The sequence below is a fragment of the Saccostrea cucullata genome, unplaced genomic scaffold (genome assembly GCF_032062105.1).
Source record: "Saccostrea cucullata isolate Sc308-1 unplaced genomic scaffold, CSIRO_AGI_Scuc_v1 ctg161, whole genome shotgun sequence".
Lineage (NCBI taxonomy): Eukaryota > Metazoa > Mollusca > Bivalvia > Ostreida > Ostreidae > Saccostrea > Saccostrea cuccullata.
The window spans coordinates 651,520-672,132 of NW_026935527.1; the positions used below are offsets into that span (position 1 = coordinate 651,520).

Sequence of the window (20,613 nt, forward strand, 5' to 3'; positions counted from 1 at the left end):
AACTGTTTGTTGATTTCTTTACCGGTGATGGCTTCAATGGTGATTTGCCGTAACCATCATTCAAAAATGGGGAAGTCTACAAACGCAAGCTGTGTAGTCTACAAATTTAGCGGTTTTTATTTTGGTGAATTTTTATAAATCGCCAAAATAACCAAAATTATATCCCCGCCAAAATAACCGGCTATACGATATCAACAAGCATCTTAGTAAATTATGGCCAGACACAATTACGCATTGGACTGTATGTTACAAGTGTATATGCTAAATGAGAAACATTTATATAAGTGTCCTGTGTGGACAAGATGGAGAACATGTTTGTTCTCGTCTTAAATGTACAGTACTATACAGTCAAACTTGTCATAGCGGTCACCTCTATCCAGCGGTCACTTGTCCTATGCGGTCATTTTATTTTCTCCCAATGAAATTTCCTATATAAAGTAACTCTATTTAGCGGTCACCTGTGTAACGCGGTCACCTAATTTCAAACAAAATCGCCACTTTTCCCTGTCTTTAGCAGCCATTTTGTCCAATCACGTGACCTGATCTGGAGTCAGCTGATTCCCAATTTTTGTTACTAATGTAAATAATCAGTCAAGCGTTGTGGGATCGTGAATAAAAATTGATAAATGGATCAATTTTTTTACTGGATAAGCATATTCAAGAATCATTTTACAAACTAACTGCTTCTATATTTTACAAAACTCGAACAACTATGCTCGTGACGAAAATAGAACTTTAACAGGAAAAAAAATTGAATACTAGTTATCGATAACTGATTATCAGGGTCTTATAACTTCTGGATTTTTAATTAAGTTTAAAAAAGAACAACATATGAACTATATTAATCTATTAATGACAATGATATTTTTGTTTACTATTTACAGTGTCGATATCGCGGCCAACTCTGCATGATCTGAAAGTTGTAAATGCATGTATTACAATTGATAGGCATTTTAATTTTCACACCTAGGAAACTTGTATCATTTGTTGAAGCCATAATTACAGTTTATTTAAACAATAAAATGCTTTCTTTGTATGTTATTACTGGAATTAACGGAAGTAGCTGTTACAGAAAAAATACATAACTCGCTTGCGCGGGTTATGTAAATTTTTTCTGCAATAGCTGCGACTGTTAATTCCAGTAATAACAAACAAAGAAAGACATTTTATTGTTTATATTTATATCTGTTTAAATAATCATTTAAAGTAGGATTAAAAAGATTAATTATTGTATTAATGATGTGAACGTCTTTATACGTTTCATTGATGGAACAGCCACTGATCAAGAAATCTGTACAGGCGACATGCCTAATGTAGTTCATGCAGTGATTAACGCAATGGGTTTTCTTAAGAAAGAAAGGAGAAAATATTCAGTGGATGTAAATATATACACATTGTGGCTTGGGTATGTTGTGAATTTCACAAAGGAAACGACCGTTAGGGATTAGTAACGCTTCATCGCTCAGGACACCTGTGCACCTGTTGATCAACTGAGAGTAAGTCTGAGAGTTTATTATACAACAAATCATGTACAGTTGTGTACATGTATTTAAAAAAAATATATGTATAGAGGTTTATTTTATGAATCAAGTTCAGATAAAATAATTTTCAACTGATTTTATTCATTCCTTACACAAAGAAAAAAATTGTTTTGATGGGGGATAATCAACCGGAAAAAGTAGGTCAGATTCAGCATCCGCAGCAAGCTCGGTAGTATGCATCCTTAGATGTATCATCCATGCAAGTTTGGCAACACCCATAGAAGTACTTAAAAAGAAAACTGCTCCAAAAAACTTAACCTTAACCCGGGACGCCGACGCCGACACCGACGCCGACGCCGACGCCGAGGGTAACTTCGTTTGTAAGATTCAGTATACAGGTATTTTATTAATTTTCTTGGATTCATAAAATTTAGTTTGAATTCATCCATAAAAGTAATGCATCTCCTAAATAAAAAAAAAAAATAATTTAAGTGAGATGATCACTAATGTCCAATACCTTACTTTCTTGTATATTTTGTGGTGAAATACATATTAAATTGTAAATAAATTCTTTTTTAAAAAGATGAACCTCTTTTCAAAGGTCACCTCTCTATAAAGGTCACTTTTGATGGATCCTGTAGGTGACTGCTTAATACAAGTTTCACTGTACATGTACCAATCAATACATTACAATCACATAACATGATCTAGACGCCCGTTCTTTTCCATCATTTTGATAACTTTACACAACAAGCTTACCCATCCTCTGCTTAGCATTTTTGGATTTGATGCCATCCATTAAGAAGGTGAACATTTTACTGACAGGATAAAGTTTGTATAGAATTTTGATAATTCCACGCACATCCTTTCTGACATTATCTTTAGCATCTCCAACCTACAAACAGCAGAAATTTCTTATAAACACAAAATTTAGGTAAAAATATTCTTTAAAGACTTTATACATTGTACAAAGTATGAAATATATGTAGATCAAAAATACCTTGCTGTAAGATAATTAAACCACATGCATACCTTGCTGTAGCTATCAATCTCATGGTGCATAACCATTTGATGAGAAAAAGAAATACTAGTAAGTGATAAAGTTTCTTGCTGAAATCTGCCAATACTAACTGTGTAGTTGTACCTTGATAATAAGATAAGGTATGAAGGAGCAGGCTTCGTACTCGTGTAGACTGTAGTCCATGTCTACCAGCATTGTAAACACCTTTCTCAGATACTCCAGGGCTTTATTCAGCATGCTGGGGTTAGTGTCCAGAAAACGCACCGTGAACCACTTCAGAAGTAAATCCAAGTTACCAACTGTCTCATCAGTTAGAGTGTCAAGGCTCTAGAACAAGAAAAGTAGAACATAAGGCATTAAAAAATCAGATAGAGAAAAGAAATTCTATACTCAATTACTACAAAGTAAAGGCTTTGAAAAAATAGAACTAAAATAATATTCTACTGTTTTTATTAATTAATATACCTCAAAACTTGTCTGTAAATACTTTGTTTATATTAAATGCTTAACATAGCCAAAATGCATATTAACATGCTTACACATTTATATATTAGAATAGGCATAATGTTCAATTTGCAGATATTGACATTAGGATATAATATGAAATTATTTAGCAAACAACCAACAAATGACATTGCAGGTAAATCCTGTCAGCTTCAGTATAAATTTTTGAAGTGAGCATTACCTTGATGAGAATCTCTATGGCCTTGGTGTGTTGTTTGAAGTCCACATTAAACATCATGTCCATCATCCCCTTACTGAAGTTTTTCTCCATCTGAACGGTCAGCTGTTCTACATACTCCCCAGTCAGCTGAATAAAGTTCCACTTCAGAACCTACAAATCATCCAACAGAAAATGAAAATGTACCACATACAATATATAACAATATGATACAACTGAGGACAAACATAAACTGTAGCCACTATGATGATATGACAAACCTTGAGACTTTTTTCATCCTTGAATCTTTTTTCTTTAGGGACTGTTAGATTCATGGGAGGACTGGTATCCTCCTCTGTTTTCTTTTTCTTGCTAGTAGCTGGTGCAGCCTATAATGATAGTTATCAAAAAAAAAAATATTATGTAAACTTGGAAATAATATGGTGGGGGAAAGAAATCTGTGATCCAAAATATTCAGTTTCATTGGCCAAGAAAAAAAGAGGCTCATTGCTGCCAAGCTTATCCGAGTCCTTTTATTTCCAAATACAAACTTTGAAAACCTCTGTAAGCCCATCCTTGCCCCCTATTGACCCCTTTTTCTCTTGTTTGAGCTTATCATCAAGTAACAATATCTCCCTACTATTTACTAGATACTTACAGCCTTGGCCTTTCCTCTGACTGTCTTAGCCTTGGTCTCTGGTTTGGACTCTGCAGCTCCCTCTGAGGAGGCTGTAGACAGGGGCCTGCTGGGGGCCTTAACTTCCTCCTCATAGTCGTCCACCACTACTGCGGCCGATGAAGCCTTGGCCGGGGCCTTCTTTGCCTTAACTGGCTTGGCTGGCAGATTAGCCTTGGCTTTCTCAATAATTGCCATAATCTGATCTTTTGATGCAGGCTAGTAAAACAAAAATTAAATTCATTGTAATTTTAATCTGTGTTTGTGAGTTTTCTCATATTTTATGTTCAGTTCTCATGGAAATTGTTAAATCCTTATTGTCAATTTAAAAAATCCCATAGAAACAGATGCTATATAAAAGAGAGTCTAAATAGATGTATATACATATAATAATGGTGAATCGTATTACATGTACTATTAATGGATACACCTGGACCAAATGCCTCCAGTTGGAATAACAGAAGCATGTGTAAAAATATTCTTGTGGTACATAGGTACTTAAAGTTTACGCAACAAACTATTTATAGAAATAAGGTATAAATAAAATATGCGAGTAAAATCTGACAGTTCAACAAACCTTTAGTTTTGAACAAGCTCTGAAAACAGAGTCATATCCAGTGTGGATCATGAAGGGGACAATGGCATCCTGAGCTTTTTTACGGACTTCTCCATTTCTATCCTCAAGGCAAGACAGCAGGTGAGGTATACATAACTTAAACTCAGCAGGAAGTGGTTTGTGATTGGGTAGTTTCTCACTCAACCATCCAAGCAACTAAAAGGCAGAACAAGATTTTGAGAGTGAATTAATCAAAATCCCTGATACTAATACATGTACGAGTATACATGTATATTTGTAAATTCTTACTATAAATGCATTAAATAGGTTATAAATTCTTAGAATACATTTTTTTTTTCCAATGAATTCTAATTCTATGAAAAAAATGAACATTCTTTACTGTCAATCAGTCTTAATCTGTTTAACACTGAATACCCACCTCCTGCCTGAGATTTGGGTTTTCCAGTTTGAGTGCATCACTGAAAGTCTCCTGCTCCACCAGTGGTATCAGATTACAGTTCTCCATCCAAACATTCAGTGTAGACACTGCAGAGGCTCTGAGGTTAGGCTGAAAGCAAATCAAATCACACATATAACATATTGTTCTGTAAAAAAGACCATTCTCAAATGAAAGTGACAAATTAAAGCACCATATAAAATATTATCAATGAACCTCTTACCTTGCTATCTCCAAAGCAGCTAATGATGGCAGGTCCCATCACTTTGATGTGGACTTTACAGTGAGGTCCCAATTTTGTACCCAGGGAGGAACATATTCCCAGGGTGGTACCGATCTGTAAACAAATCAAACAGCATTGTATTAATGCAAAATTAATTTGGTTTAGTTTAACGTAAGACTCTGAATAAAATTTCAGTATGGAATTTAATCTTCTACATGACAGGATTTTTCCTCTATTTCATCCATGCACAGCAAACATGAAAATTTCCAAAAAATTACTGTTCGGTCCACTTGTGAAATAAATTCTTGAATGCACTAAAAATCATTGAATGTTCTTTTAATATGAACATATTTATGAAGTAAATCAGCACAAACTCAAAGTAAAGAAACAAACAAACCAGTATTTTGTTGTTATCATTCAGCCTCAGTTTGAGAGCCTCCGGTAGGGGGCCTAAACTGGGGGCAACAAAAGGCGCCTCCTTTAGAATGGCCTCGACTTTCTCCAACGCCTCCTTTCTTATCTTCCAGTTCTTGTCTGCCATCTCGTCAACCAGCTCAGGAGTTATCCTCTCACTAAAGAATGGGAAAATCTCAAATATCTACACTTATCCTCTCACTAAAGAACAGGAAAATCTCAGATATCTACAGTTATCCTCTCACTAAAGAACAGGAAATCTCAAATATCTACAGTTATCCTCTCACTAAAGAACAGGAAAATCTCATTTACAGTTATCCTCTCACTAAAGAAAGGGAACATCTCAGATACATACACGTATTTACAGTTACCTCTCACTAAAGAACACAAAAACCTTCAAGTTCTATACTTATTTCTGGTTTAAAACATGAAATATAAATTGATGTAAATTATTTCAGATGAAAACATTATTCTTACCTAGAATGGTGAAGATTTTTCAACCCTTACATGTATATGCACTCCTTGGTTTACTTATTTCTGAAATAAAGTCCTCTGTACCTGATATCAGTCCTAGGCAATGAGTCATCAATCTTATCATCATCTTTGTCATCTTGGTCTGCATCATCATCCTCTTCATCAGCATCTCCCCCAGCAGCAAGACCTCGAACTGGGGCAGGGGGTTTCTCTCCTTTCACCTTCATAACACGATACACACAATGTAATCCAATCTCTTTCTTTAACATTTTTTTTCTACACTGTATCTCTTATAAAATAACTTTAATCATGTTAGTACTGTAGATCTTCAAACTTTAAAGAAAACTTATTTTCACAAGATCTATACATGTTATAAGCAATAAAAAAAATCACATTTTTTTTTAATTTTAGCTACGTATATGTTTTCATAAAATATATGCAGGAATGAACTTTGCACAAAAACCATCTTGAGTAATAATGTTAAAATAAAGTTCTCACATAAAAAGTTATTAACATTTCTAACCTTTTCTATTTCAGCATCTAATTCTTTAAGTAGAGCTGGTTTCTCATTGTCATACATGATCCTGAAGTTCTGTCCCATGTACATATAGATAACACCACACAGCCCAATCCCTGCTGATCTCACTACCTGGAGAAATATAGAATGGGTATAGAATTCAGTGACTGGGAAGGCCAAAATGGTCAATGGGACTATGGCGCAACTGTCAATATTTTTGATGGGCCATTTCGAAAATAAATGGGTCATCAATATTATCAGAAGGGCCATTTTAAGAAATAACAAAATGACAAACAATATAAAGTACGAGAGAAAACACGTTTTTAATTAACCGAATCCGATTTTTAACGCATGAAATGCAGCAAATTTAAAGGAACTTGCTTGGAATATAACTGACTGGTTTTTTTTGTTAAAATTTACGACAGTTTTGGAAAGGGAACAGCCCTACCATACAAATGAATGAAGCATTATACCTCATGTCAGTGCTTCGTTTAACCGGAAGTACTTTTTGACAGGTTTCAACCAATGAGATTTGTTGTTTTAAATTGACTGCATTCAAAACGAAAGCAAAACAAGAAGAAAGTAGTACACAAAATATTTCCAAATAACATCGCTAAAAATTGAATGCGCACCTTGGCACCATGATTGATTGATTTAATGCGCCATCTTTCACTTCAATGCGACTATGGCGCGTGGCGCAAGCCCTTCCCAATCACTGTAGAATTCTTACTTATTTCAGAGATAATTCAATACAATTCAGATGATTCAACCATTCCTCACAATATACACTTTATGATAGGTTTAATTTACATAGTATGTAAACTGTGCAAAACTTACTGGATTTGTATGAGCAAAGGATTTTTTGATGTTTTCAATCAACAACTTTACATTCACTCTGAAAATGGAAAACAAAAAGATACAGATAGATCAACACACATTTGTATCATTAACAAATGACAATCATTCTGTTTATACAGTGGCATATCATTGATCCAGGGCATTGTTTTGAACAATATTATTTGGCTTATTGAATCACTTTAATACTTTATGCACTGGTGATAATATGATGAAAACCTCTAGGCAGTCATCCATATCACCAAATAAATTAGTTGCTACAAACAACTATAAATGAAAAAAAAAAACTAGAACTGTACAAACGGGACAAAATACCCCCCGCTGGGTTTTTCAGAAGTAAGTTTTTCCATAATAAAGATATGTATCAAACACGAATTATGAAATTTTTATTTCAGTGACCTTGAACTTCCCCAAATAACCTTGGGTCAAGGTCATGACACACCCTTGGGTCATGGGCAATCTTTCAGTGAAATGAGAACCTACCAAGTTTATCCATAAGAAAGACATTGACCTGACTTGAATTATGAAATTTTTCTTCCAGTGACCTTGAACTTCCCCAAATGACCTTGGGTCAAGGTCATGACACACCCTTGGGTCATGGGCAATCTTTGTGTGAAATGAGAATCTACCAAGTTTATCCATAAGAAAGATATACTGGACATGAATTATGATATTTTTCTTCCAGTGACCTTGAACTTCCCCAAATGACCTTGGGTCAAGGTCATGACACACCCTTGGGTCATGGGCAATCTTTGTGTGAAACAAAAACCTACCAAGTTTATCCATAAGAAAGATATGGACCGGACAGGAATTATGAAAATTTTCTTCCAGTGACCTTGAACTTTCCAAAATGACCTTGGGTCAAGGTCATGACACATCCTTGGGTCATGGGCAATCTTTGTGTGAAATGACAACCTACCAAGTTTATCCATAAAAGATATGTATCAAACATGATTTTTGAAAATTTTCTTCCAGTGACCTTGAACTTTCCCAAATGACCTTGGGTCAAGGTCACGACACACCCTTGGGTCATGGGCAATCTTTGTGTGAAATGAGAATCTACCAAGTTTATCCATAAGAAAGATATGGACCGGACACGAATTATGATATTTTTCTTCCAGTGACCTTGAACTTCCCCAAATGACCTTGGGTCATGACACACCCTTGGGTCATGGGCAATCTTTGTGTGAAATAAAAACCTATTTATCCATAAGAAAGATATGGACCGGACAGGAATTATGAAAATTTTCTTCCAGTGACCTTGAACTTTCCAAAATGACCTTGGGTCAAGGTCATGACACATCCTTGGGTCATGGGCAATCTATGTGTGAAATGACAACCTACCAAGTTTATCCATAAAAGATATGTATCAAACATGATTTTTGAAAATTTTCTTCCAGTGACCTTGAACTTTCCCAAATGACCTTGGGTCAAGGTCATGACACACCCTATGGGTCATGGGCAATCTTTGTGTGAAATGAGAATTGTAAAAGAAAAGAAAACCTACCAAGTTTATCAATAAGAAAGATATGGACCGGACAGGAATTATGAAATTTTTCTTCCAGTGACCTTGAACTTCCCCAAATGACCTTGGGTCAAGGTCATGACACACCCTTAGGTCATGAGCAATCTTAGTGTGGAGTAGTAGAAACTAATGTAAAATCTGTAAGCAAAGATATGGACCGGACACGATTGCACAGACAGTCGGACAGACAGACAGACGGACAAGGTGATTCCTATATATAGGGGTATAAAAAACGATCTAACTTCTCATTCAGAGAGTAAATTTCAAAACCAGTGTAAATTTTTTTCTATCTAGTACAAACAGCTTACTTTAGGCCGAACTCCTTAATGGCAGTGGACAGCCAGTTGAGGGATTCTGACTGGACCTTTGGATTCTTCTGCTCAAATGCCATCGTGATGACCTACACAAGACATAACAATGGATAAATCTACACACATTTCATATCAGTAGATAATCGGAGACTGTATCCTGTATAAAACTAAGAAACACTACATACAGTTTATGAACAAACCAAGCACCTGTATCTCCTCTACACTGTGACCTACCTCTTTGCCTACAAACTCCAGAGTACAGGCCTCTGATATACAACTGAGGGCCTCCTGAACAGCTGATCCATTCTTCACGTCCGCAATCTTGTCCACAAGGTCACTGAGAACGTACCCAGCCGACACTTTGGTAAACACTGTGTTCTTTCCTAGATGTGCCAGCAAGTCCATCTTACATTTAAGCACCTGCAGAACAGTATTCAGATTCTTTATTTAATTTCATCAAAAGTACACTGGTAGTGCATATTTTTCCCCCTGCAAAATAACATTTTCACTGAAAAAAGCAAGATACATTTACAAGGGAAAAGCCCTTTCTGCTAAAACAAACTTGAAATTATACACAGAAAAAGGTCATCTACTCCAAAACTCCAAAAAGAATTTTCATCGTTTCTCCTTTTGCAACTGATCAGAAAATATCAGTCTAACTCAATATTATATTGGTTTTTTCTAAGTAAAATTAATATCTTTTGAACTTTTCCTTTCCAATGAAAAGACTTTTAAGATTTCCCAATGTACCAAACTATAGATCAAACTACTGAACAGAAATTTGAAAAATAGCAAAATGTTTTCTTTAGGTCTTTTACAACATCATTACCTGAAAGTTATTATCCTTAAGACCAGGCTTTTTAGCGACTGTCCTCACCACCACCTGTGTCTTTAACTCTTCTTTACTCTTTTCCTTCACAATCTATAAACATTGATCATTTAATATAAACATGTGTACATATCAAGTGATCACACAAAAAAGAAATAAGGGAATGATTGAAGGAAGAAACATATATTATGCAGAATGCAGATTTTTAGGACCAGACTCCTACATCTGTGACTCTCTGAATTCCCTCCAGTCTCTCCTTCCAGTTGGCACTGACAAGCTGTTTAAGAACATCAGCAGTAAATAAGTCCTCAGCTTTCTCATCCACAGCTTCATCCTACAAAGTAACAATAAGTACATTTTTTAAGTCAATTGTTAAGAGGTTAAAATATACATGTATCTTTATTTAGCACAGAAGTATTCTCTTTTGTACGAAAAGTCACTGATATCTGGTCAAGAAGAGTAAATCTATATGATGTATTGCCTCCAAGTGTTTTATAAAAAATTTATTTCTACCCCATCCACATGACTTACAGACAGTACAGCCTCCGTGATTTCCTGTTTATCTCCTCCAGCTGGGCCTTTCTTTGTCCCCTTCCCTTTAGCTGCTGCTTTCTTTGGGGGCCCTGAAGAAGCCTATTAAAAAAAATTACAATGCACAATGTTTATTACCCCATCTACCACAAAAGTTAGTGACAATCAATTGCTAAATATATATACATGTCATTATGTCTTTTCTTACCTTACTTTTACCACTAGGGTGTGCTGTGGAAGGACGAGATGATGTCCCCTGCAAAAATCAAAGAAAATTAAGATCTCTAAAAAAAAATCTCCTACAGAATTTAACCTTTTTCATTCCAATTTTTACACTATTAGTAGTATTTTTCAAAAGAAGTAGCAACATTTACTTGTAGATAGGCTTTAGTGTTACATCTAAAATTGCTCAAAGAGCTCAAATAATGTTTTTATCATTTTATATTTAGCTACCTTTGCAGCTGCTGATGGGGCTGTGGCCGGTCGCTGAACTGGTTTGGGCTGGTTGTCAGCTGGTTTGCTGGCCGCCTGCCCCGACCTCGGTTCTCCCTTCATATTTAACAACACAGCAGAATCACAACATTCCTTAATCTGGAAAAAGGGGCAAAAATGATTGATAAAATTATAAAAATTCTCAACGAAAAATCAATGTCTGAACACTGACTCTTGAACACATATATTTACTTATAAGAAAAAAAAATAATAACCTTCTGCATCTTAATGTTATCCACATCCACAAGAAATGGCATCATGTGTTTCTCGGACACGACCTTCATTGCTGTTCCCAGCGCCTGGAATGACGCCTCCCTGACGTCTGGTGCAGTATCCGATACAGTCTGAAAAGAAACATCATTGTCTTACACTCTGCTCTGACTGTTCTATTCTGAACAATTTAAAAAAAAAATTATTTTGTTCCAAAAAATTGTTAGTATAGGTCTTAAAGGTATTGACAGTAAATTGCAATTTTTGTAAATTAGACACTTTGCAAAGAAAGCTTGTGGCTTTTAGAACTGACACCAGAGGCTTGTTCAACAGAGCGAGCGCTCGCGAACATTTCAACTGCTGGTATAAAGAATATCGGCGCGCGCTCACAAATGTTCACTCTGTTGAACAGGCCTCTGTATGACAACAAAAGTATGAATCAAGTATCCCAAAATATAGGCATGTATGATCTCCATTGTTTTAAAGGAATTTTTCAAAATACAATAATTTTATTGCATTTGAATGAAATTTCAGGGAAACAAAAGTACTAGAATTACCTTCATCAAACTTGTACAGAATAGTTTGAGTAATTTCTTTGGCAGTGTGCTCATCGTACTCTTGGCAAAACATCTTGCCAGGAAGCTGGCCGTTTCTGCTTTGATGGAGGGATTCTTATTGTCTAGGGCTGCTACAATGTCTTCTTGTACTGCATCCAATGTTATCTAAAGAAGTCAAAGCATTCATCTTGCATTATAACTCATTTAAAATTCTCCCACATGTTCACATCTTTTGATTCTACTGCACATAATGCATGCTGCAAATAAGAAGTCTAAGAACCATATCTTCCTTTTTTACATTGGGCCATTTTGTAAAGATAGAGTATGAAATATTTAGACACTGTAACAAAACATTTTATATATGAGGAGATAAAGAAATTACACTTGGAAAGGCAGCATCAATACACTCTCTAAGGGCTACCACAACCATCTGTTTCTTTTCCTTGAATTTCTCGAGGACACACTGCACAGTCTGCAAGAAAAAATATCAGGAAGTCATTATATTTATTGCTAGAACAATTTAATAAACAAACCATTTCATCCATGTGTATTTCAACTCCTTTAACATGCTTAACTTTTACTTCAATTGACTTTTGTTCAGAGTATTAATTTAATACCTCTAAGAGATTTGAGGAATCTGTAAATACCACACATATACTTACATTGACTCCATAAGGCGTAAACTTTTTACGTAGTCCATTAGCAATTCCAGCTAAACATTTCCCACCTAGTGCTACCAGCATTACATTGGTATCTTTGCTGATCACCTATAAAAACATATCAATATTGGAATGATTACTAGTATCCTGAAATACATGTCTTTCTTGTAGCTGTATACAGTATAAATTAATACTAATTCACTACTTGTCTGCACTTCATAAGGCTAAAAAAACATTAACCCAAGTTTCTTAGACCCAGTATTATTCTGTATTTCAGTGTTCATACTTAACATGAAATAGACTTATGCAAAGATATTTATGTTTTAATACATGTAAACTATCCATCGATTGCATAGATTCAAACACTTGAAACAATAATTCCACAAATACTTTACATAAAACTATTAAATACAAATCAAAAAGTAAAATTCTAAACCAGGAGGAGCAGATTTTGACAGTAAAGTTTACCTTGAGTAGGGCCCTTACAAGCTGACCGTAGTCCCCTCCCTCCAGTTTGGGATTGCTGGTCAACTTCTCTAGGGCCTCCAAGGCTTCCTTTCTCTCCTGCCATTTCTTGGATTCCTACAGAAAGGTAATAATAATAAGTTTTGAAAGTTCATAATTCTTCGACAATGCTAAAACACAAGTTGTGACCTTTGGGATAATAAAATTTGTTATAATACCTTTATTGATAATACTCGAATTTGATTGGCTGGTAAGAAAACTTTAAAACACAACAATGACTCAGAATGGTACTGTTTACAGCAATAATGACCTAGGAATCATAGCATGTGGGATATAATGACCCGGTCATTATTATTAATGACCACTAAACAATGACCTCTTAATCAAAAATTCCTTTTTGAGTGAAGTTAATGCATAAAATAATGATTATTCGAGAAAAACAACGTTTTTAAAATTGTGAATGGTCTGTTTTGCATTACCATACAGAATACGGTAAAATTTTATCGTTAAATTAAACAGTTTACTCATTTCAAAATATCATTACAATTCAGTTCAATGTAATGTAGAAGCGGCTCTTTAAAGAGTTGAATTCTGTGTTAGATTTTGACTGTGTAGAGGAAAAGTAATCGTTAGATATATCAATGTATGTCGCTATCAACCAAATACTGTTTTAATCAGTAAATCATGATGCAAAAACTTACATGACTTGCAGATGTCAATGTAAACAACTTCACTACACGGAGTGTAGCAAATCCCGATCCCGATCAAAGAAAGAATTGATAACAGTTATAGAGATTCATACTTTTCAATAGGCCTATATATCGGTATAATAAAACAATTGATTACCCCTTGTGAGTTCAACATGGTGAAATAAGGACCCTCGACCTGGCCAGCTGGATGACCTGTCCTGACCTCGACCGCTACGCGGCCTTGGTTATTTTGGATCAGATCACTATATATGGGCTTCAACTTTATGTCATTTTCAAAGGAATTTACAGAATTGAGGAAAATTACACATTTTATGACCTCAAAAGGGGTAATTAATTGTACAACAATAAAGTAAGTACCCTGATACATAATTTACAAGAGTGAAAATTCATAAGAATTTCTCAAAAAGTATACAAAATTTGGGACTGAATAAGAAATAAATAATAGACAAGTTCACAAATATAAACTCTTTTGCCATATTTTTGCTCACATTAAAAAAATGAAACCTTACAATTTTATCATAAAAATCTTTAGGAAGCAAGGCAAGAATATCAACAGCTGAAAGCAGTTCATAGGCATCCACTTCATCCTCTGCCTCCTCTGGAAAACAAAAATTTTCAAAATTAATTTAATACAAGGCAGAATAATATGTTATACACTGGACTAAGCAGGAAACCCATGATTGTTGACCTTCCATACCCTCTCCCTCATCACCCCCTCCCCCAGCTAGTGCTTGTTCCTCCATCTTGGCCTTCAGATCTTGTTGTGAACGTAGAAATCTCTGCTGTTGAGGCTTCTCATTTCCAATTTTCTCAAACTCTGCTTCCAGTTCAGCTACCTGTGGAACAATCATATTACATTTTTGAGATGTATTTCATCTCTGCAAACAATTTAAAGATTACACAACAATTGTAAAATGTTCAGCTACATGGATTACATTACTAAATTGAATTTTCTGTGTCTTAGTCTCTCTGTAAATTCAGCACTCATCTTTATTATCATGATTATAGCTTTTTATTTAAAGCTTCTTTAAGTATTTCAACAATCTAATCCTTGGACATAAAAGCATTAAAGCTGCTCTACACACTGATTGCATTCAATGTTGTTTTGAAAAAAAAGTTTTGTCTGCTCCTGGGCAAGTAATGTTGAGGGGACTTTGTGACTTGATCCCATAAACATATTTTTTCCCCCCTTGTTTGATAACTCAGGTGAGCTACAAACAAGGACATGTATAAAGGGAGAGAATCCATTTTACCTGTATTGGATTGAAGTTGGTCATTTGTGGTTTGATGGCTTGTTTAATCCATCTGTACATTTCTATAATGAGAAGTTTGGCTTCCTCCCTTACATTCTTGTCTCGGTCTTCCAACAGTTTGGGTAGCTTTGGTACGAGGGGTTTGATAGGCATGATCTTATTTCCAAAATCCCTACAGAAAGAAGTGTTTATGTGAGACATTTAATCTACTATTATTTGTTAAATAAGTCAAAAGATAATTGGAGATTGATAGTTTTTTTTTAATACAATAAAAAAAGGTAATACTTTTTATACTTTTAAAGACATAATCTGTGTAAAATTCTTACCTGAGAGCCATACGCAGTGTCTGAATGGTGACAACCACAATTTTTGGCTGCTTGTTGCCTAATCCTTCTATCAAGCATTCCTGTTAAACAACAAAATACAGCTAAATTATACATCATTACATTTCTATGTTCCACAGAAAATCTAAAGGACGAAACAGTAAGTTTTATTTTCCAATGGCAAGATTTTATTCAAAAGGTCACTTAGTACATTATAATGACAAAGATACAGTGCATTTCCTGTCTCATATTCAAATGATGAAGTCAATCTAGTCAATATTTCTTTAAAGTGTAAATTGATTGAAGAAATAAAAGATGTTTAAACCGACATATAAAAACTGAATATCAGTTTCCTTGAATAGCTTTATCACAACACATCCACTGTCATGTTGTACTGTATTTCTAAATCACAGATTACATTTGTCACACTCACCTGAACTATGTCTTGTTTTTCCATTTCTATGTACAACATGACAATTTCTATTCCTTTTTCCTTTGTTCTCTGCTTGCTGGCATTGAAACACTTAGTGATCACTCCCTGAATAATATCTTGGCAGACCCTGTAAATAGATATTTATATAATCATAATTAAAATAAATGATTTTTGTCCAATATCAGCTTTGATATTTGGTACTAATTCACTCATCTTAACACTGTACCTCAACTGCAGATAATACTAACCTTCCTGCTACATTAGCATTCTCCACAAATGCTATGACAGCATCCAGAGCTTTTTCCTGAGCAACAGCATTGGTATCTGTTACAAATTTCTTCATTATACCAGCATATTTGTTAAACTCGGGGGACTTTTCGTTGCCGATAGAACCAAAAAGTTTACAGGCTTCCTCATATCCTGCTAGACGAGCTTTCCACACCTGTAAATAAATCAAGTACAGCGTTAACGTTTACTGTGGAGCAGATTAAAAAACTGTTTCTTTATTGAGAAGATTTGAACTGACATTCTTAACTATATTGTACACAAGATGAATCAGCAAGTATTGAAGTAATCTTAAGTGTTCAGAGGTTTTTATGAAATATGAAAGATTGCCAACACCAGGGTTCGACATTCACGCTCGTCACCTCGTCATTTCCATCCAGAAATGATTTCGGACGACCTGATTTTCAGTCTGGCTCGCCCAAATGACGACCTGGGACGAGTTGGGAATATTTAAAATTTTAATGATGTTTAATATTTTAAATAAACTTCATAGGGCCTTGAAAACATATTTTCCTGTAACCAAACCAACCCATTTCACATGTTCAAATTGCAGCCGCGTATATTTTTCTTCCTGCCAAATCTCAGTGTTCGATCTATCAGCTGATGCAATTTTTACCAAAAGACTTTAAAAAAAGTTTTATTTGAAATATAAAATATGTCAACTTAGTCATAAATCACCTTAAATATAAAGTGTAATAATCATCATTGTAACATCTTGCATTTCTCCTACAACTTTCTGATCATCTGACGATCGTTTTCTGCTGCTAGACAGCCATGTTGGTAGCTGCAATAATGTAGCCCTCTCCGATTTTTTTTTTTTTTTTTTTTTTTTTTTTTTTTTTGGGAGAGGGCTACAACTCCTTAGGATATCTATAATGGCGCAGATGCGGCAGTGGATAACACCCCCACGGATTTCGGCTCAAATTATCAGTAAACGGCTATTTTATTATTATCTCTTACCTGGAATCCAAATATGTAATTATGCAAAACATAAATCGATCCAAAAATATTCACAACGACCCATATATCGGTTATTTTTCGTGTGTGTCAACAGCTTAACTTGAATTTATCCGCCATGTTTACTGACCTTGATGGATTTATTTTGGGACAGCCAATGAGAATTTAGGTTCTATAGGAGCGGATCCAGGAATTCCCTTATTTTAAGCATACGTATCGCTGTTTGCGCAAAAATAACACTTGAAATGGTTTTATTTATCGATGTTTTTGTAATATATTATAGCACAATTGTTTATAAACATCGACATTTGCTTTATTTGGTTGTTCCAAATTTCAAGCGAAAGTCTCACTACGTCACGCGTGAACTATCATGGCTGCTGAATATTGCAGCTGGGAAAGACACAGATTTATTTAACATGGTTTTCGAGTTTAACAGGCTATGTTGTTGACAGTGAATAAAAATTCCGTCTTATAAGAAGTAAGTTTAATGTAAAAATAATTTATTTTGCCTCCAATCACCCGTATAAAAAAAATATATTTGCACCATTACGGAGATGCGATGGAATTGTAGCCCTCTCCAGAAAATATCAGATAAAAAAATCGGAGAGGGCTACATTATTGCAGCTACCATGTTGGGTGTCCACTGTAATATCACACGGGGTTAATTCAGTCCAGGGATAATTGACCCCATTTATTTAGGCCTTCATGGTAAGTGAAAATGGATGTTTTAAACTACAAACTTTAGCATTCTACATGTCTGATTCTGCTTATATTTTTGTTTGATAAAATACTTGAAGACATCTTGACATTCCAAAAATGTCTGGTTTACATTTTTTTTAATTCAAAAACACTTGTTATTTATCTTATCAAATTTTAAACACTTGCACATTAAGTTTTGTTTCATTTGATATTTTATTTGGACGACCTGAAATTCATTCGGGCAACCTGTGATCAGTACCTAGGTTGCCCAAATGGCGAGACCAAATTTTGACGAGTGTCGGACCCTGCAACACTATGATGTAAAGCTAGGATTCTTTGTAATGGCAAAATTGACATTAAGATGTCCCAAAAGCCGTTGAAAAGGACTAAAATAACTCTACATCATGATTTAAACCTGTTTGATAATTCTAATTTCACATGAAATACAGCTTAAATTCTATCTATAATTCGTCATCACAACAGGTCCAGTCCAAAGACTATTTCTACCTACGTAGCTATTAATAGCTACGTAGGTATTTAAACCTATCCAAAGTAGCTATTTTTACCTACTTTCTGCTTTACTTGCATTTTGAGGCCAAATGCAAGAACGGCACAACATGGTGAGCCTAAAATTTCTTGATACAGTCACACTGATGATGGATATGACAAAAATTTGGCCAAAAAATGATTACTTCGTATTTTATCAATTTTGCGTAGAAACTAATGTAACATTGCTGATTCATTCAGTAATCATTTTTTGGCCAAATTTTTGTCTTATTCACCATTGGTGTGACTGTATCAAAAATATGGTATTCACCATGTTGCGCCGTTCAATCTTTTGGCCACAAAATGCAGATAACACAAAAAGTAGGTAAAAATAGCTACTTTGGGTAGGTTTAAATACCTACGTAGCTATTAATAGCTATGTAGATAGAAATAGTCTTTGGACTGGACCTGCACAACATCATCTTATCAAATATAAATTTTAAAATAGTATAAATTATCACCGTTTTTAAAAAAAATGTAATCTGCTTAACAGACAGTATAATAACTGTAAAAGATACCTTGTGCTGAACTTTCTCATCTGTAGGTAACTTCATCCATTCACTGTCATCCCCCATTTTGGATTGTAATTGAAGATTACACCTGTCAAAGAACAGAATTTATATATGTTGTTACCTTTAAATATCAAATTATTACAAGGAAGTTAACGGATGTACTGATTCGATTATTGTTCATCGAGAAAATTCGAGCTGATATCATTATCTGACGAATATTGTGCACATTGAAGATAAACAAAGTATAAACACAATGCAGTTATGTTGTCCTTTATATAATTATAAATTTTAGTAGTTTTTATATGGCAGTTGATGATATAGCAATGCATGACTCAGTAAGACATGATAATTCATGACAGACACTGACATGTTTTTGAATTTTATTTGCCGCTCTATCCATACATAAAATGAATGGATGGACAAATGCACGTAGCAGCTTTAATAGCAACTTAATATAGAATAATTCAAAAATTTATCAAACCTTACCTTCAACTAATAAGTATCTTATCAAGTCTTGTCAATTTTATATACTACTAATAATGCACTGCTCGAGTTTTGAAAACTACATTTTCCACCATTGGATTGGACGAAAATGACATATCTGCAGCGCCCCCATGCGGGCTTGAACGACACATCGTTTAGAGTTATCTACTCCTCATTTTATTTTACACAGAAAGCAATGACTGTGTCGGATTCGTGGAACAGTTTAAGTCATGCATTAACTGTAAACAGACTGATTGAAGCTGAGCTATAATAATAATGATAATATTTGGTCTATCTGAGCTAAATAGATTGGATACAAATTATTCATGTTATTTACCATGTTTACGTTCAAATAAAAATTTTCGTGTATTTTGAACTTTTATTAAGTTGAATAAATTGACCTTAAACGTTGTATTTAAATGTGGAGTGGGTAAATAAATCGATTTTGTTTTAAATTTTTATATCTTTGAAACGCGATAAAAATTGTTTTAAATTGTGTAATTTATGTACAGAGAAGTCCTATATATTTGTATAAAATAAATTTTTAAAAAAATATCTCGTATGGAATACCATATACCGGGGTATGACAGCCAACTGTCTACTGCTGACTGCTTACTGTCAACTGCTTACTTTGGTATCACATCTACGCATGTGCAATCAAAACTATAAAAGGATTTTTGGTCATTTTCAGCAGAACGTAGACTAATAATTAATACCGTGTTTTAAGCTCTGGACCAATGAGAAATTAAAAAAAAAAAAAAAAAAAAAAAAAATACAGTAGCCGAAAGCAGCGTTGAAGAAATTATTCAAAAAGGTATCAAAAACAAGCGGAAAATACAAAGAGGAAATACAAATATATGCAATAATTTATGTAAAACAGTTAATTGCATACATGGTCGATTTTTTTTTAAATTTTGATATTTAAGAAAAACAATACGAAATGCGTTTAAATGAGGGTTATACAGAGAAAAATGCTATTCATTATCTGAAAATTGTTTGAAAATCATGTAAAAATTATATAAACAGTTTTTCATGCGAATAGTGTGTAAATTGGTTTATACAATATTCATATAATTTTTCTTTAGAATTTTATTTATATTTTTTATTTGCATATTTTAAATATTTATCTGATATGCTCTTCATGTTAAATTCATATTATGTAAGTTATGTAAAAATGCCATGAAGATTTTACATAAATTAAATTTCATGCGTCTTGTTTTTGTCTCTCTCTCATGCCACATGAAACTCGTGCGACTTTGATATGAAATTTATATAAGCCACTTTTGCCAGTGTATAGAGTATTCTATAACACATATACAATCATCAGAAATATTTTTTGAGTACTCAGCCTCCTTGACATTCAATATACAAATGTTTTAGAAGACAGATGCTGCATTTTCAATATGCTAATTGCGATAAATTTACAAATAAAATGTTTCTTTTGATTTAAATGTATATTAATTAAACGTCTACTAAATCTTAATTTTTGTGTGTAAAT

At 34.2% G+C, this 20,613-nt stretch overlaps 2 protein-coding genes across 2 annotated transcripts in view; one reads left to right on the plus strand and one right to left on the minus strand.

The window, feature by feature from the left end:
* Positions 1 to 12,764, plus strand: part of LOC134243140 (putative uncharacterized protein DDB_G0293878) — a 476,688-nt gene extending 463,924 nt beyond the window's left edge. Inside the window, exon 3 of the transcript XR_009986982.1 lies at positions 12,750 to 12,764. The gene's annotated coding sequence lies outside the window, so the exon portion shown is untranslated. The remainder of the gene's footprint in view (positions 1 to 12,749) is intronic.
* Positions 1 to 19,229, minus strand: part of LOC134243155 (cytoskeleton-associated protein 5-A-like) — a 29,386-nt gene extending 10,157 nt beyond the window's left edge. The window contains exons 1-32 of the mRNA XM_062725390.1: positions 19,119 to 19,229; positions 18,639 to 18,720; positions 15,882 to 16,075; positions 15,634 to 15,760; positions 15,204 to 15,283; positions 14,878 to 15,049; positions 14,322 to 14,460; positions 14,134 to 14,222; positions 12,918 to 13,031; positions 12,453 to 12,557; positions 12,173 to 12,262; positions 11,791 to 11,955; positions 11,239 to 11,367; positions 10,985 to 11,122; positions 10,740 to 10,787; positions 10,532 to 10,633; positions 10,224 to 10,334; positions 10,001 to 10,093; positions 9,406 to 9,591; positions 9,169 to 9,260; positions 7,318 to 7,375; positions 6,487 to 6,612; positions 6,048 to 6,184; positions 5,473 to 5,647; positions 5,076 to 5,189; positions 4,835 to 4,963; positions 4,417 to 4,611; positions 3,822 to 4,058; positions 3,445 to 3,552; positions 3,188 to 3,337; positions 2,626 to 2,829; positions 2,241 to 2,376 (exon numbers count right to left, since the gene is read on the minus strand). Of these exons, the coding sequence (XP_062581374.1) occupies positions 2,241 to 2,376; positions 2,626 to 2,829; positions 3,188 to 3,337; positions 3,445 to 3,552; positions 3,822 to 4,058; positions 4,417 to 4,611; positions 4,835 to 4,963; positions 5,076 to 5,189; positions 5,473 to 5,647; positions 6,048 to 6,184; positions 6,487 to 6,612; positions 7,318 to 7,375; positions 9,169 to 9,260; positions 9,406 to 9,591; positions 10,001 to 10,093; positions 10,224 to 10,334; positions 10,532 to 10,633; positions 10,740 to 10,787; positions 10,985 to 11,122; positions 11,239 to 11,367; positions 11,791 to 11,955; positions 12,173 to 12,262; positions 12,453 to 12,557; positions 12,918 to 13,031; positions 14,134 to 14,222; positions 14,322 to 14,460; positions 14,878 to 15,049; positions 15,204 to 15,283; positions 15,634 to 15,760; positions 15,882 to 16,075; positions 18,639 to 18,695 (4,000 nt within the window). The 5' untranslated portion in view covers positions 18,696 to 18,720; positions 19,119 to 19,229. The remainder of the gene's footprint in view (positions 1 to 2,240; positions 2,377 to 2,625; positions 2,830 to 3,187; positions 3,338 to 3,444; positions 3,553 to 3,821; positions 4,059 to 4,416; positions 4,612 to 4,834; positions 4,964 to 5,075; positions 5,190 to 5,472; positions 5,648 to 6,047; positions 6,185 to 6,486; positions 6,613 to 7,317; positions 7,376 to 9,168; positions 9,261 to 9,405; positions 9,592 to 10,000; positions 10,094 to 10,223; positions 10,335 to 10,531; positions 10,634 to 10,739; positions 10,788 to 10,984; positions 11,123 to 11,238; positions 11,368 to 11,790; positions 11,956 to 12,172; positions 12,263 to 12,452; positions 12,558 to 12,917; positions 13,032 to 14,133; positions 14,223 to 14,321; positions 14,461 to 14,877; positions 15,050 to 15,203; positions 15,284 to 15,633; positions 15,761 to 15,881; positions 16,076 to 18,638; positions 18,721 to 19,118) is intronic.
* Between the last annotated feature and the right edge of the window lie 1,384 nt (positions 19,230 to 20,613).